This window comes from Nyctibius grandis, chromosome 15 (genome assembly GCF_013368605.1).
Source record: "Nyctibius grandis isolate bNycGra1 chromosome 15, bNycGra1.pri, whole genome shotgun sequence".
In the NCBI taxonomy this organism is placed as follows: domain Eukaryota; kingdom Metazoa; phylum Chordata; class Aves; order Nyctibiiformes; family Nyctibiidae; genus Nyctibius; species Nyctibius grandis.
The window spans coordinates 10,646,543-10,661,188 of NC_090672.1; the positions used below are offsets into that span (position 1 = coordinate 10,646,543).

Genomic DNA, 14,646 nt, shown 5'->3' on the forward strand with positions numbered 1-14,646 from the left:
GTTGGAAGTCCCATAGTATGAATGAAGTTGAGGACGACACAAAGTGCAATGAAAAATAGTTGCACAAAAAAAAAAAAAAGGCCTTAAAAGCACCTAGAAGTTGAAAAATTTTGTAAAAAAGTCTTGGGAAACAGTAATTCACCTTGTCTGAGAGAGTAAGGGGCAAATATCACTCTACTGACCTGGTTCAGATCCCACCAAAGGCAAAAAAAAAAATCTTCTGCCTACCAATTTGCAAAGTGTGTGTCTGTATAAATGCTCTATAGAGATAGATCTAGGAATGATTATTGCTTCTTCAGACCATGTCCCAACAAATGCCTTACTGTTTCCTTTTCATGATTTTCTTCTCCTCTCTGTATATTCTTTGTTCTTATGCTTCCTTTTTCCTTTCTTCCTCTTTTTTACCTCTTTGGTTCTACAGGTTATTGCTGAGCTTTCTTCTCCCTCCTTACCTTTCCTTTGATATCACAATTCTGAGTTTACTTCGATTCCAAATTAGGCAAAAGAAGCAAAAAAAGTTGCTCTCCGGCTCCCAAGAGTAGCCGTCTATATATAAATTTCTTTTTGTTGTGTTACAGATGACCCATATACGGCAAGAATATGAAGCCACACTCAAAGGTCTGATGCCGGTATCTTTAAGACAGGAACTTGAAGACACCATTGTATCTTTAAAATCCCAGGTAAATTCTAATTATTCATCTTCAACTTTTCGGACTGGATAAAAACCATCTTTTCCAGACAAGAAATTATAACCATCTAAAATTTGGCCAAAAATACTGGATAAGTCGCAAAACCAAATTATGGCAGCACTCACATGCTTCTCACTTGGTCATCTTTCACGAGGCTTTTCTCCCCCAGTTTCCTCACCTTGAGAGCTACCATATTGTATCTTTTGATCCCAGATTTTGCCTCATTTGGCAACTGAAAGTAGAAATTAGGCTGCATTCAGTATTAGGGTTTTTTTCTCAACCTTATATAGTACATGGTTAGCTCTGATCTTCCTTACCCTCTTTCTCCTGTAGGAATCATTTAAAGGATGCATGTAAAGGGTGCAGAAGAGAATGAGAAATCATTTTGTTTTGTTTCAGCCTGTAAAATAAATCAAATGGGATATTTCTTTTAAGATAATCCAAATGATCATTGTGCTAGTTCCACATTTTCCAGTGTAAAGAGACTCTAATGGACTTCTGTAACTGCTTTGTTTTTAATATTGCAAAACGCTAGCTCATCTAGAATAATGCAGAATCAACATTATTTATATGAAATGGACTATAAAACTGGCTAATGGAAATATCAAAATGTCATTGTAAATAGGGAACTGCTAATGAATTGGGTGTGTTTCTTGTACATGGTTCCCACAGAAGTTATGTGATGCTGTCCTATTCAGTATACTAGGAGCTGGAAGAAAACAAAATGTCATCGTTGCCTGAACTCACATGAGGATGGATAAATAGCAATAAAAAGGAGGGATCATAGATGTGGAATAAGGGGAATCCAAAGAAAACACTGCCAGTGTTCGCATACGGCCCAGTGCAGGACTGAGCATTTAAACGTGTTGGGAAGGACTGGGATCTGTCCTGGGCGGAAGGGAAGAAATGAGAGAGAGACAGGGCGATGCTGGTGACTCAGAGCTGCCCAGGAGCTCTGGGAAGAGCAAAAGCCCTGAGGACAGAGCATACAAGTTCAGGCTTGATACCAGCTCACGCCTTACACCGATTCTCAGGACCGTTTTTTCAAGCAATTATAGATCTTCAGACTCTCCATTTCTCTTTCTTATGCAATCTCTCTCTCTGGAGATGGTTGTGAATTAAATGTATTTAGGTTTTTTACCCTTCTCCCCCCACCTTTACAATGTATAAGGGTTATTCTGTAGCATTTTTTGCTATGCATGAGACACTTCCTCTGGCAAAGTGCCCCTTTAATACAAGTAGGAAATTTTCATAGGGGAAACTTTCATATCCCCACGTGCTGGTAGTGATACAACTTCAACACTGTGGTTGTAAACACTCTTGCTTACGTATCAAGTGATACCTAATGGAAGTGATGCTCTTTCTCATTTAAATAGTTGTGGGAAATAAAGAGTTAAGGGTCTACTGGCAAAATCTATTTCCAGTTGATAGTAAAAAGCTGTCTTTAAAGTGCAGTTGACTATTAGCTCTGTGTGGAAGAAAGCGCTACTCTGAAGCCAATACAAGAATACCACACTTATTAATGAGTTACACAAAAGCAGAATCTAATATCCACCTGCAGGGCTTCTGTAAGCAGCAGCAGCACTTCAAAAGAGTAAAAGTAACTGCACGCACCAAAACCTGGGTGCTGGCCCAGAAATACGTAGCTGCCGGCTGTGTTTCCAGCGGTACGCTGTCGTTGCAGACCCCTCGGTACGCAGGGTTCTTTCTGAAGCACAGGTGTCCTGGTCTTTGAAAATTGTTGAAATTCCTGTTTGAAAACATCAGACAAGAAGGGCAGTGGAATCTCTGCACCTGTCAGGATTATTTATTGTTGGAGCAGGATGAAGAGGGTAGGCTGGGTAAAAGCACCGAGCAGTGATAGAAATAAACAAAAAAAAAAAAAAAAAAAAGAAAATACTTAAGGCTTAGGCAAAGTTTTCTAAAAACATTGCTAAATACAAAGTACGCTGCCCAACTGTCTGCTCTTGGTGAGTCGTCCAAAAGTGGCCACAGTGTATTAATAAACATGAATTTTCATACACTTCAAGAACAGGTGAGTACCTGCATCACAAGGGCAAAAGGGCAGGGATCAGAGTGCAGGCATCATATGGGAGCTGAGAGTGGAACTGGAGCTCCCAAGCCCTGGCATAACCCATATGGTACCACAAGCTGAGTTTAAAAACTGTTTTGACTCTGTTCCTGAAGGAGTAGATAGTGCGTGGCTGGAGCAGGGCCACGGAAGCCACGCTAACGATCTTCTATCGAGTATTAATTCTAGTACGCAGCTAAAGTGCTATTGCATTTTATTTAGGTGGGATAGACAAGAAAAATACCCTTTATGAGATGAGTGCAAATGTATTAATTAGAATTTTGTACACCGTTTTCATGAGGGATGTATTTCACAGGTAAATATTCTGCAGAAAAGAGTCTCTGTGCTCCAGGAAGAGCAGAACACCTACCACACCAAAAGGTATGTGATTATCTTTGATCAATTTGTACCATTTCACACCTGTGGATCCCAGTTATTGAAGTTTTACGGCTTAATTAAAATAACTCAAATATGGTTACAGTTTTAAAAGATCCTTATTTTCAGTAAACAAGCGCCTGAGAATTTTCCCAGTGCTTAGTCAGTACTATTAGAGCAAGATTAGAGAACTCGCAGGTGCATTACAAGTCCAGGCTTTGCCTCGACGATCACGATGAGGCAGTGGCTCGGTGCACAGCTGCAGCTCTGCGGTGATGCCACCTCCTTTTAAGATAGAAAACAATGATGCAATGCGTAATATTACAGATCACATCTTCAAAGTACCGGATCTTCATGAGCCTGAGCTTTTTTTCAGACGTTTACACCCTCCAATATAAATTATAGCAAGTGCTGCGGCAGTAAAAAGCCTTGCTGTGCCTTTAGCGTAAGTGATTCACAGGGAGAGGTGAGTAAAAGGAAACTTCCTAGGAAAGCCACTCCATCTTTCTTGTATTTATAGACTTTGATGATACTTGCATATCTCACATGAGGATTTCTGCAAATAAGGATGTCTGCTTGTAAAAATAGTGTAAAAATTTGTAAGATATTTAAACATTTGTAAAAATGTTAGCGGTGTGAAAGTTGTCTGAAAATAATAACCCTAAACTATTTGTTAATGAGAATTAGCTAAAGCTAATTGCTAACTGAAAATGTCATAGATTCTTGGTGATATGTCCAGCGTAGGTAACTTTGTTAGATAAATATAAAGCTGTAATGTAGTGTCTAGACTGTCTCCAACAGCAGCATTACCAAGGGATGCATTTTGTCTCAAGCTTATTCTGAATCGGTGTCTTCACAGTTAGTTAGGAAAAGAGCTGTTTCAAAAGATGAATAATCATGTACCATTCGATCAGGCCAGGCCACAAATGACTGAAACACGGGGGGTGGAAGGAGCCTCAGCCACGTCCTGACGGAGGGGAAGGGCAGGGCCAGAGCCAGCAGCTCCTCTCCCGGCGGGGCTGCCGCGGCGTTTGCTTGTGGACTTGGAGAAACTTCTGTGCTGCTTCTGTTCAGGGAAACTTTCTTCCCGACCAGATCTTTTTTCCAAGACTACATTCACACCAGATTTTGCGTTAGCATTTACCTGACCCTCGTTCACTGAAATACTGCTTCTTGCTGCCTTAACACATGCCGTGCCCGTGGCTGCAGACGTGACGGGGCTTCTCGGTGGCATCTGCCCTGCGTGCTCCTCAGCGGCGGTCACGGCCGTATCCAGCCTGCTCCCAACCGGACCCAGCCCTGCCTTCAGCCTGTTGTGTTTTCATAGTAAGAATAATCAGATGTAACTAATGAGAATCTCTTTGTTTTCAGGTAGCTGCTGGAGCTGTTGGATTCCTTCCCTTGCCAAATGGACTGCTTTGAATAGGTTTGAAGATTTGGCTCTTGTAAATTAAAATGTAAAGATCAGTAGCTATTTTGTTAGCACACAAAATGTAATGAAGTTCATGAAAACACATCCATTGCTCATGCCAGCATGTTTTTAGTTGTAACTTCCTTCCCTTATTTTTTTATCATCTTATTACAGACTTATGCTTATACCGTGTTTGACTCCGTGCTGAGCTTGCTTACTGAGCGAGTTTCCTATACTAATATTTTTGTTATTACTTCCCAGTACCATTCTTCACACTTTTATACATGAAGAAAATCCCATTTTCTATTATTATTGTCCAAGCTATTTTAACACATTTTGACATTGTTTTGTGTCCATGTGTTTACATAATATTAAAATATTATTATTTTGTACTATTTTGTTTTGACATTATTGTCCTGCTTGGGCATCTCACTCACCTAAGCAGCCACAGTGCACATGAGAGTTTTGTATGGCTTTGTTAACTGGGAAAATATTTCATGCTGTGTTTCAAGGAAAAATCTCGGAGCGAGAATGAAAACACCGTGATGACAAATGAGGTCACCGTTGCCAGTTAATAGCATATAAATCGATCGTTGGGGTTGCCTACGCTGGTCGCAGGGAAGTCCTTGGTCATTTACTGATAGCACAATTATGGGGTGCTATCGAAAAAGAGTCGTAACTGATATGGCCTTGATCCTGTGTGGGCGCGTGCAGGCTCTCTTGGATGATCCTGGTAAATCTGAGCAGGTTCCCGAGGGTTTGCAGAGATGAGGTTTGAGCAGCAATGGAAAGCTGAAGGACCCGGACAAGGGTTGTCCTCGTAGCTGGCTCTGCCTCCCAGGCATAGGAAGGCTTCCTTATCTCTTGGCCATCCATGAGCCCGAGTGTACATTGGTACGTTTGTAATCTGTAAATTTAGATGTGCCGAATACAAGAATAGCTTTTTTTTTTCCTAGGCACCATCCTGCCGGCAGCGTTCGTGTCAAGGCACAGTTAATGGTCTGAGTGCTTGAGAGGGGGCCAGGAATTCCTGTCTTCTAAGTCCAGCTGTGGCACTGGCAGCAGCAGCGAGACCCTCGGTATCGCTGCCGACGGGACGGCCACCTCTCCTCCCGCGCCCCGGTGGCACCGGCGCTCACGTGCTGTGGTCCGGGCAGAATTCGGAGGGTCCTGACCGCTGGAGTGCCCTCGGCTGGATGTGGCTGTCCCGCCCAGCCCCAGCTCGCCAGTGGTGCTCCCATCTCTGCTGGCACGGACATCGATGGGGAGAGGCTTTGGCAGGCTGGGCTCCATCCCCTCCCACCTCCTGGCAGCTCCTTGCCAAACACAGGCTCCACCTTCGCTGGGTGCTTTGCTGATTGTCAGGCTGGTCTGGGCCTGGGCAGGTTTTCCACCTTCCTTGATTCAACGAGTGATTCTTCTAATTATAGATAAGGGGCTGTTGTGGCTCTGATAAAGCGAGGAGGTGCTGCGGCAGGTGCCACAAAGCCTCGCCTGGGGTGACGGGGAGTTTTAGTGGGAGGAATTTGTTAGGATGCGTTTAGTTAATTGTGGGCAGTAAAATGTGTTTCCTCAGAGAGGTGCACGGCAGCGATGGTTGGGCTCTTCGGGAGAAGCACCGAGAGCTCGCAGAGCTGCGGGCTGCGCGCGCTGGGGTTTACCCGCTGGATATTGCCCTATGTCCAAACGGCAGATGCTGGGACAGTGAAATCTCTCTCCTCATGCGTGAAGGAAATGAGGTGTTATTGATTCTGCTGTTCTGCTTGTGTTTTTGCATGATATCTGGGTGGTTATCTTGCTTTCGAAAGCGGTAAGGGGGGGTACTCCGTAGAGAAATACATGGACCCTCTTCCAGCTAGTTCAATTCAGGCCTCAGTTTCCTTCTTTTTGATGGAATTGGGTCGCTGATGTCGTTGATGATCAAAAAGCAGCTTGAGAAAAGTAGATGTTGGTCAATCCGGGAGTTTTAAAACTCTGGGTATCTCTCTCCAACATCAAATACAGTGTGAGGACCATTCTGAAGGCACTTATAAACCTGATAAGAAATTAAATTCCAGGTTGGTTGGAGTTCTCTTGTAGTTGTTATTAACATTTCTTTGATCATTTTTTTGTAACAAGAAAGAGTTCGAGTCCAAATTGCAGGATTAGAAATGTTTTCATACATATTATTTGCTCTCTTCCTCTCTCTTCACCTGCTAAGTAAGGAATTGCTGGCTGCCAGTAGTTGGCTTCATTGCCCATGAAACAAACTCTGGTGAAACCAGCTTGAATATGGTTAGAGCTTTATTTGTACTTTGTATTTATTTAATTTTACTGATTTTTGCCGGGGGAGAGAAGATTGTTTCACTCTATATAAAAACCCCACAGGAAAAAGGCATCATAACATTTTTCACCGGTATCAAGGGAGGTGACCCTTATCGAGGTGACACTTTATTTCAGTGCCGCTCACAGTTCTTGTGTTACACGTAACAAATATGCTCATTTCTGGTGCCGTTGGAAGAAAAGGGATCCAACCTCCCTCCTTCTCCCAGCCCGGTTGCTTTCTTCTGCAACAGTGCTGTAATTGTACTGGTGACAGCAGATACTTCTGGTACTTGCCCAAATCTCTGCCCACTGTGGTTTCTAACTGAGAAATGATTTTGCTGCACAGAAAAAGATTTTATTGTGACTAGAAGAAAATATTTGCCATTACTAGAATATCTTAGTGTTTTATTGAATTTTCTGAAAAACATGCACAGCTTTGGTTCTAACAATGAGCAGTCTTCATAGAGAGTGCGTATGGGATCTGATTTATTTTTTTTAATTATCTTAATGCACTGCAAGTCCTTCCCAAATCACAAAATGTACTGGAGGCACCACACTACTAAATTATACTTGGTCTTGTTCGGAGGGTACAAAGGAAAAGTAAGACGTCAGATATTGTACGGAGAAGTTTCAGAACACAAGGTCATTTTAATTCAGACTTTTTTTCCAAGGAACTATCTTTTCTAAGCTTTGATATTTTGTTCAGGGAGGTCATTTCTTTTAAGCCTTTGTCATTAAAGAAGACTTGTTCTTTAAAGTGCGCTATCAAAGAGCGCAGAAATTGCAAGTTACTGAAACTAAAATGCATGATCAATTTTAAGTCTGCCAACTACAGCCCACTTAAAATTAGATGTGCTCTGCTACTGCTGGCTTCTTTGATAAAGCCGGTGGAAGATACGCAGTTGGTCAATTCAAACCAAAAAAAAAATGAAGATAATTAAATAAAACTTTTCCTCCCTAAATTAGAAATTATTTTTTGTGAAAAAGCATTGAACAAACTGACTAAGGGTCTGATCCTGCAAAAATGTGAGCGAGAAGGAGTGTGGCTGTGTGTGTGCTGCGTTGGGAGCAGTCTGTAACACTTCCACGTAGCAATTACACAGCGCTCGTTCGTGTTATCTGACATTTGTGATAATGTAAATAAGTCAAGCCCCTGGACAAAATATCATTTATTTACCATTTGCTACCACGAGATGATCTCTCCTTCACTGACAGACAAAGATGGTAACAGAAAGAGTGGAGACCTTGTGTCGTGCCCTTGCTTTGCAGTCCCTGATCCTGGTCTCTGCTGATCCAGCCTTTATCCCATGGACCTCACCGTTGGTCGCTGCCCCTTAAGTGCTGTGCTTGCTTCGAGGCGTCCTTGGGAGAAGAGACATTTTCTTTCCTAATGGTTCTCCTAATGCTGTTGCCAGCAACAGTAAACTTTAATTTTTGTTTTAACCCAGATCTGCCCAATATTCAAGGTAGTATTTTTGGAGGAGCCTTGGGAAGCTGGGCACGCAGCTTACCTTCACACAAGGAGGATTTAGAGCTGTGACCTCCTTTGAGCAGCTCTCTCAAACAATTTTATCTGCAGAGCTGGGTCCCTACAGCCTGTTTTGTCTCGCATGCTGCATAAACCTATAGCTTAGTGGAAACGGAGATGTGCATTATAAATGTCAGCATGTTTCTGACTTACTCTCAGTACTTAGGACTGAAAACAAGGAAATGTGTGCTTGTAAAATAGGCGAAGCAAAAGAATACCTTATCTCAGCTGGGCAGTTAAGTTACAACACAATACTTCCAACTTCATAACATCTATTCACCAGATTTATACTTCAGGAATCTTCTTGTTCTCCCATTTGAAGCCTGATATCAAAGTTTAATAACAGGAAGATTTGGCCATCATTTCAAAAGAAGGTTGTGAGTCCTAATTCTGTGGTTGTTTTGTTCAAGCCAAACCAATGCTGAAGTTAACTTTGTCCAGTTTTGCCCAAAGAAAGGCTTCAAGGAATTTATTAAAATTCTGGACCTTGAATCCATAAGAAAACTGTAGGTCAAAGTGATCCTGAACTGAAATTGAGGACTGTGGATTCACAGCTGATCGCTCTTCTTCCAGAGCAAGCATTTTTAGAAAGGGATACCTCAGAAATGGCTCTTTCTCTTTAAATTCAGAGCCTACCTAAATCTCAGTAAGTTTTTATACAGTCAGGCTCTCATTCTGCATCTAAGGGTAGTGGAAAAACAGCCCTAAGAAGGCTAATGACTCCATATGGATTTCATGAGCAGTCAGAGCCTGGACGTTTGTAAGGCTGTGTTTAATTGTGCTCAGGAATGATGTTACGTCTTCTGAGACTTATCGACACTTGCTTGTCATCTTCTTGTTTGTTCATCGCTGTTGGATGAGGTCATTGGCTGACTAATTTCAGTGTAGATTTGAATCTAGAATGAAAACTCTGAATGAAAACTCTGATTTTAATCAGCTCGTCCTCGCCTCTCCTTTATCTTCCCTGGGCTGTAGTAGCTGAAAATGTCGCTTGTCCCAGGTTCCTGCTGGAGGACGGCGCAGTGGGGCAGTGAAGGGATAGGGAACTGTCACTGAAGTTTCCTTTCCCCAGTCTGCTGCACCTCCAGGAAGGTACAGATGCACCATGGCACTGGCAGTGAGCACTGACGGCACTTGGGTACCAGCGAGTCCTCCACCAAAACCACCCGGCCCACGGCTCATCCTGCCTGAACGAGCTCAGTGTCCTGTTCGTATCAGCAATAAATGTATTTGCATCAAAACCACCGTGCAGAAGTTTGCAGGCAGAGGAGAAGACACTTCCCCTATTCCTTTTCCCCATTTGCTTCCTTCGAGAGAAATTCAGAGCTCAAACAACAGAGCGGAACAGCAGCTGGATCTGTATGAAGATGCTTTGGCAAAATGGAGTGAGGAAACTTGAGTTGTATTTCTTCAGTCCTCTGCTTACCCCAGATTTTTAGCCTGCTCGTGTCAGATTTATGTCTAGGTCAGGGTGCCAGCCTCAGACTTAGGGGAACCAGCGTGCAGTTTGCTGTCCTGCCACAAATCTGGTGTAACATGAAGCTCCTCAGGCATTCAGATACCTGGAACAGATTGTTTTCGTAAATTCCAGGCTAGCACCGTATGAAATTTAAATACCTTTTCAAAGTCTGTAGCTGAGTATTTCAGCAAAATGCCTACGTTAGGGTGCCCTGAGCACCAGAAAGGGTGAGCCCCACCTCTTTGTGGCTTCATCTGAACAAGTGCAAAGCAATAAGACCTACCATGAAACAGTGAACAACGAGCCCTCTGGGCTGTCATCTGCACGTCTGGCCGGTTGGTACAGCTCTGGGGTGTGTGTCACACAACCCATCCAAGCTCACCTTCCTGTCACTGGAGCATTTAGCACAGAGAGGGGATTTGAGCCTCCCACGGGCACGGAGATGGGGCACGTGGGGCTCCATGTGTTGCGTTTCCCCCAGCTCGCTCCTGAGCAAGGAGCAGCGAGACCCACAACGTCTCACCTAGAGCCAACTTCAGTCTCCTGAAAGTTTCTGTTAGAGCTTACAGGGTTTGGACAAGACCCAGCTTCCTCTCTGTAAAGGCAGAAGTTAAACAAGAGGACAGCAAACACACGGATCCCCCTTTCTGCAGCAGCACACGCACGGAGCAGCCGACTGGAGGAGCATCTCTTGTCACCTCTGTCCCCATACGGTGGCCCCAGTGATGTTTCAGTGCCTTTTTTTCAGGCTTTTGCCATGGTTCCTCTTGCCAGCTCTGTGGGTGCCATAAACCACTGGGCTGCTATGCTGCAGTTTGAAATATAAATACTGGGTGTAGTAAAAGAGCAACCAGGCACCTGCAGACAAGCTCCAGTTGCAGCAACGGGGTCCAGCTGCCACCCCACACCCTGCCCCAAAAACAACAGGGCTGGAGCACTTGCAGATCATGGACAAAAGTAGCAGGACAAACCAGCCAGTTCCCTGTGGGACACTTCCCACCTGAGTCTTTGGCCCTCATTCAATGAAGCACGTGTGCAAACACTTAACCTTAAGCCTGCACTTAAGTCCAGGCCCATCCCCATGCTTGGATGTGCTGATGAATAGGGACCTGCTGGGGGCTTCAGACCCACAGCCAGAGCTCAGGTTCTACCCGAGCTGGTTTATGCTCCCAAATGTCTCCCTCAAAGCTGAGGCAGTCCTTCTCCAAACACCAGTATCGTACATATCTCTACCTTCCTCCTGCCAAAAAATCCTTCGGCACCCCACGAGCTGCCTGCGCAGCCCTCTGTGTCAGCACCTCCGGCTTTGATATTGGGTGACTGTAGAAAGGCTCATGTGAACATTTCGTCTGCAAAGGACTGAAGGTCTGACCCCGCGGTAAGTTGATGGGAGTTCATACCGGCAGAAGCAGCTTCCCATGTGGAGTGGGTTTGTGCGCCAGTAGTACTTTGTGATACGTTGGTGGAATCAAGTTATTTAACCTTTCTGATGGACCTAATAAGGGCTGTGGGCTATTTTCTGTCACACATTTCTGGTGGGGGTTGATCCTTTCTCTCCAGGCAACGCTAAACCATAGTTTAGGATCAACACAAGAGCTTTGCTCCCAGGAGCGAGCCCGCGCCGTTGTGACAAGCAGTGCTAAGCTGGCCTGCGATGCTGAGCCTTGCGCAGGATCCAGCCTGCTCATGACTTGGCATGATGCCACCTCGACAGATGGGCCTGAGCATCCCGAGACTTGTGCGAGCATCGGGGCTGGACCGCCCCGGGTGCCCCGCAGGGAATGCCCCCGCCGGAGCACGGTGAGCCCTCCCCAGTTCACCGCTCCGCCGCGCTTTTATCTTGGGAGAGGCTCCTTTGCAGAGGAAGAGGAGAGCGTTGCTTGGGTTGAGCCTCTGCAACATGCATGGGGTTTCTTTGAAAATTATGGCTGCTGTTATATTAAATATAGAGAAGAATGGGATGGGAAGTGCTTGGTGGAGGAGGGACTGATGGACCTTTGCCTTCAAGGGCTGCTGTTACAGAAGATGCTGGGTTTTGGCCAGGTAGTCATTGTAAGGAAGAGGGTGAGAAATGCCAAGCTTAAACTGAAAGAATACTTTGAAATTCATGCGGCTACTAGAAGCTTTCTAATTGATATGTGCAGATCTCTCTGGATCTACAGACCTTTATTTGTCTTTTTTTCTTATGACAGCCATTTCCAAGTAAATGTACACGTACTCATGTGAGTCCTCAGCTCTGAAATAGCTGCATGGGTGCTTAGAAACTTGTATTTAGAGATTTAAGACCAAAAGGGACTCAGGAATGGCCTAGGGACACCATTCATAAAACTTCCGTGAATTAATGTTCTGCTTCAAATCCGGTTGGGTTAGCTGAAATAGAACATCTCTTAGAAAAAGAACTACTACCCAAATGTTATCAAAATCCTCTTCTACATTTGTACTGACTGTGATCAGATTCCCTCTGATTAAACCTTTTTAAGCAGAACAAGGCAAGTTCCCTCAATCTCACAACAGGTGGTAATTTCCTATCTTTTAGTTATCGTGTTTCTTCTCTAAAATCCCATGAAAAATAATACCAAGTGAATTCAACAGGACATTACTAAATAGACTGGCATTAATTATAAATCTTTAAATCTTTCTTTATTGAGCATCAGTCTTTTATCCCATTTGGAATTAAACTCAGGGCTTAGGTCAATAATGATGTGGAGCACCCCCCGTGTCTTTGGGTATTGACACAACATAGCTGCCTTCTGCGGTCCCACAGACCTTCGCCTCCGAGCAGGACATTTGGCAGCGCAGGGCAGTGGCCGGCCAAGCTGCGAGACCAGCTTTTGAATAAGTCTCAGGCAGCTTTGCTGATAGTCATGTTTTACTGTAAGATGTATAATCTATTCTTACGTTATCCTTAGGAATAGAAAGGTTTCATCTCTGTTCTAATAGCTTGTCTGGCTTTTCTCCCAAACCCAGAACACTCTTGACTTTTCACCCTTAGTCTGTCATTTTGATCTAACAGTGGGCAAATATCATGCAAATCATCTTTCATCATAACATTTTCTTAAAAGTAACTGTCCTTTGAACTGTCTTCAGTTCTGCCAGTTAAAGATTTTACCATGTCCTTTGGCTTGATTTGTAATTTCTCCTCTGAATTTGGTGTATGCTAATTACCTTCTCTTTTTAATTTGTGATTTTTATATTTTACTTTTTGCTGCTTCCTCTCCCTCTTTGCACACTTTACTTGCCTGCAATACTGTTCCATCGTTATAAGAACATAATTATGCATTGCTTTGGTCTAGCTAAAAATATTTTCAGAGGTTGCAATTATCAGTCACAGTTTTTTGACAAAAGTTTCTTCCTACATTGTTTTTTCTTCTCATTGTTTCCAAGCTGGTGAAGAACAATACTGTAAAATGCATCTTCGTAAGTGCAGCCTCAGCTACGTTGTATGGGCACAACAGATGCAGCGTGGGAGAGCAGAGAAAATGCAGTAGAGGAAACATGTCCCTCGCTCACCTGTGGCGTGATGGCTCCTTCCAGGGTTTGGGTGCAGGCTGTGGTTAAAGCCTTGCTGAGATCACCCTCCGCTGAGGCCTGGGGCTCCCCGGAGGCTCCTGCAGATGTTCGTACCCCCGAGGTCGCAGCCTTTGCCCTTGCGCGCAGCCGGCTTTGTAGTACAGAGCCCTTCCAGGGCGTGTTAGTTACTGGGCAGGCGGGTTCAAGCCTTTCCCCTCCACAGCGTGCATTTGAAGCTGTGTTTTCAAAACAGCCACGGGTTTTGATGCTTGCCTTGATTTGAATGCCCTGAGGGCTCTTTGATTGAGACTCTGCACAACCTAATGTTCTCCAAGAAACCCAAACACGCTCCGTAATTAACAATGTGCAATTATGGATGGTTTTATTTGTATCCTGACCTGTCATCTGGGCTGTTTGTTGTGTTGGAAGACTAGAGAAGAGATTGGGCTCGGGGTGGGTGTGGGTCCTCCTCTGGGGATGGGACTTTCAGGGGGCTTGGGCCACGGCTGAGCTTCGGGAGGGGATGGAGCAGGGGGAGAAGGTGTCGAGTCCCTGCCAAATTCACGTTTTACATCTGCAGTTGTGTTTGGTTTTAACCTTTTCTTGCCCATGGAGAGATGAGGGCTGTGTCCTGGCAGAGTCTCTAAGCACTCGGTGTCTCCTATTTCCCCTCCCCAGAGGCAGCAGGGTTTACAGCAAGCAGCTGTAGCTCGGAGAGACAGTGGTGACGAGGCAGAGCATTACAGGGAGGACGTAACGGCTGATGTATTTACAGCGACGCTGTTTCCTCGATGTTCCTCAGACGCAGATGAAAGTAAACCTGGCAGCCGCTCCACGCGATGCAAATCGCGGCCCCGCGGAGGTATGCCATGTTGAGCCGTGGTTACGCGAGACGCCGCTGCCAAACCATGTTTTCCTCCGTATGTGGCTTGACAGAACATTGTGTTTAACCTCAGACTAGATGGGATAAAACACGGTTCTCTGTCAGGACTACAAATTCGTGGTTCTGTCTGCACCTAAGCTCTATCTTCCGTTCTTAACTGTGGCTACTTCCATCGTGTAGACGGGTGGAATATTTTCGAGGGGACACAGGAGCCTAAAATCTTGATTGTTTTAATCTGAGTTAGGTCCCTAACTCAAGTGACAGCTTTGAATTTATGCACCTAAATCATTTAAAAGTGCCTTCCAGTCCCTAAAGCCCTTGCAGCGGTTTGCTCCTCAGCTTGGCCCACATCTGCCCGTACCCAGATGTTGCCGAGCTAAAAGCAGACTCCGTTTGCTACCATGTGACATACACGT

The 14,646-nt window shown here is 44.6% G+C and overlaps 1 protein-coding gene across 3 annotated transcripts in view; it reads left to right on the top strand.

The window, feature by feature from the left end:
• CEP112 (centrosomal protein 112) overlaps positions 1–4,581 on the top strand; it is a 166,176-nt gene extending 161,595 nt beyond the window's left edge. For all 3 annotated transcript variants that reach the window (XM_068413347.1, XM_068413348.1, XM_068413350.1), the window contains 3 exons: positions 579–680; positions 3,077–3,141; positions 4,507–4,581. In XM_068413347.1, coding sequence (XP_068269448.1) covers positions 579–680; positions 3,077–3,141; positions 4,507–4,510 — 171 coding nt within the window. In that variant the 3' untranslated portion in view covers positions 4,511–4,581. The remainder of the gene's footprint in view (positions 1–578; positions 681–3,076; positions 3,142–4,506) is intronic.
• Positions 4,582–14,646: the final 10,065 nt, after the last annotated feature.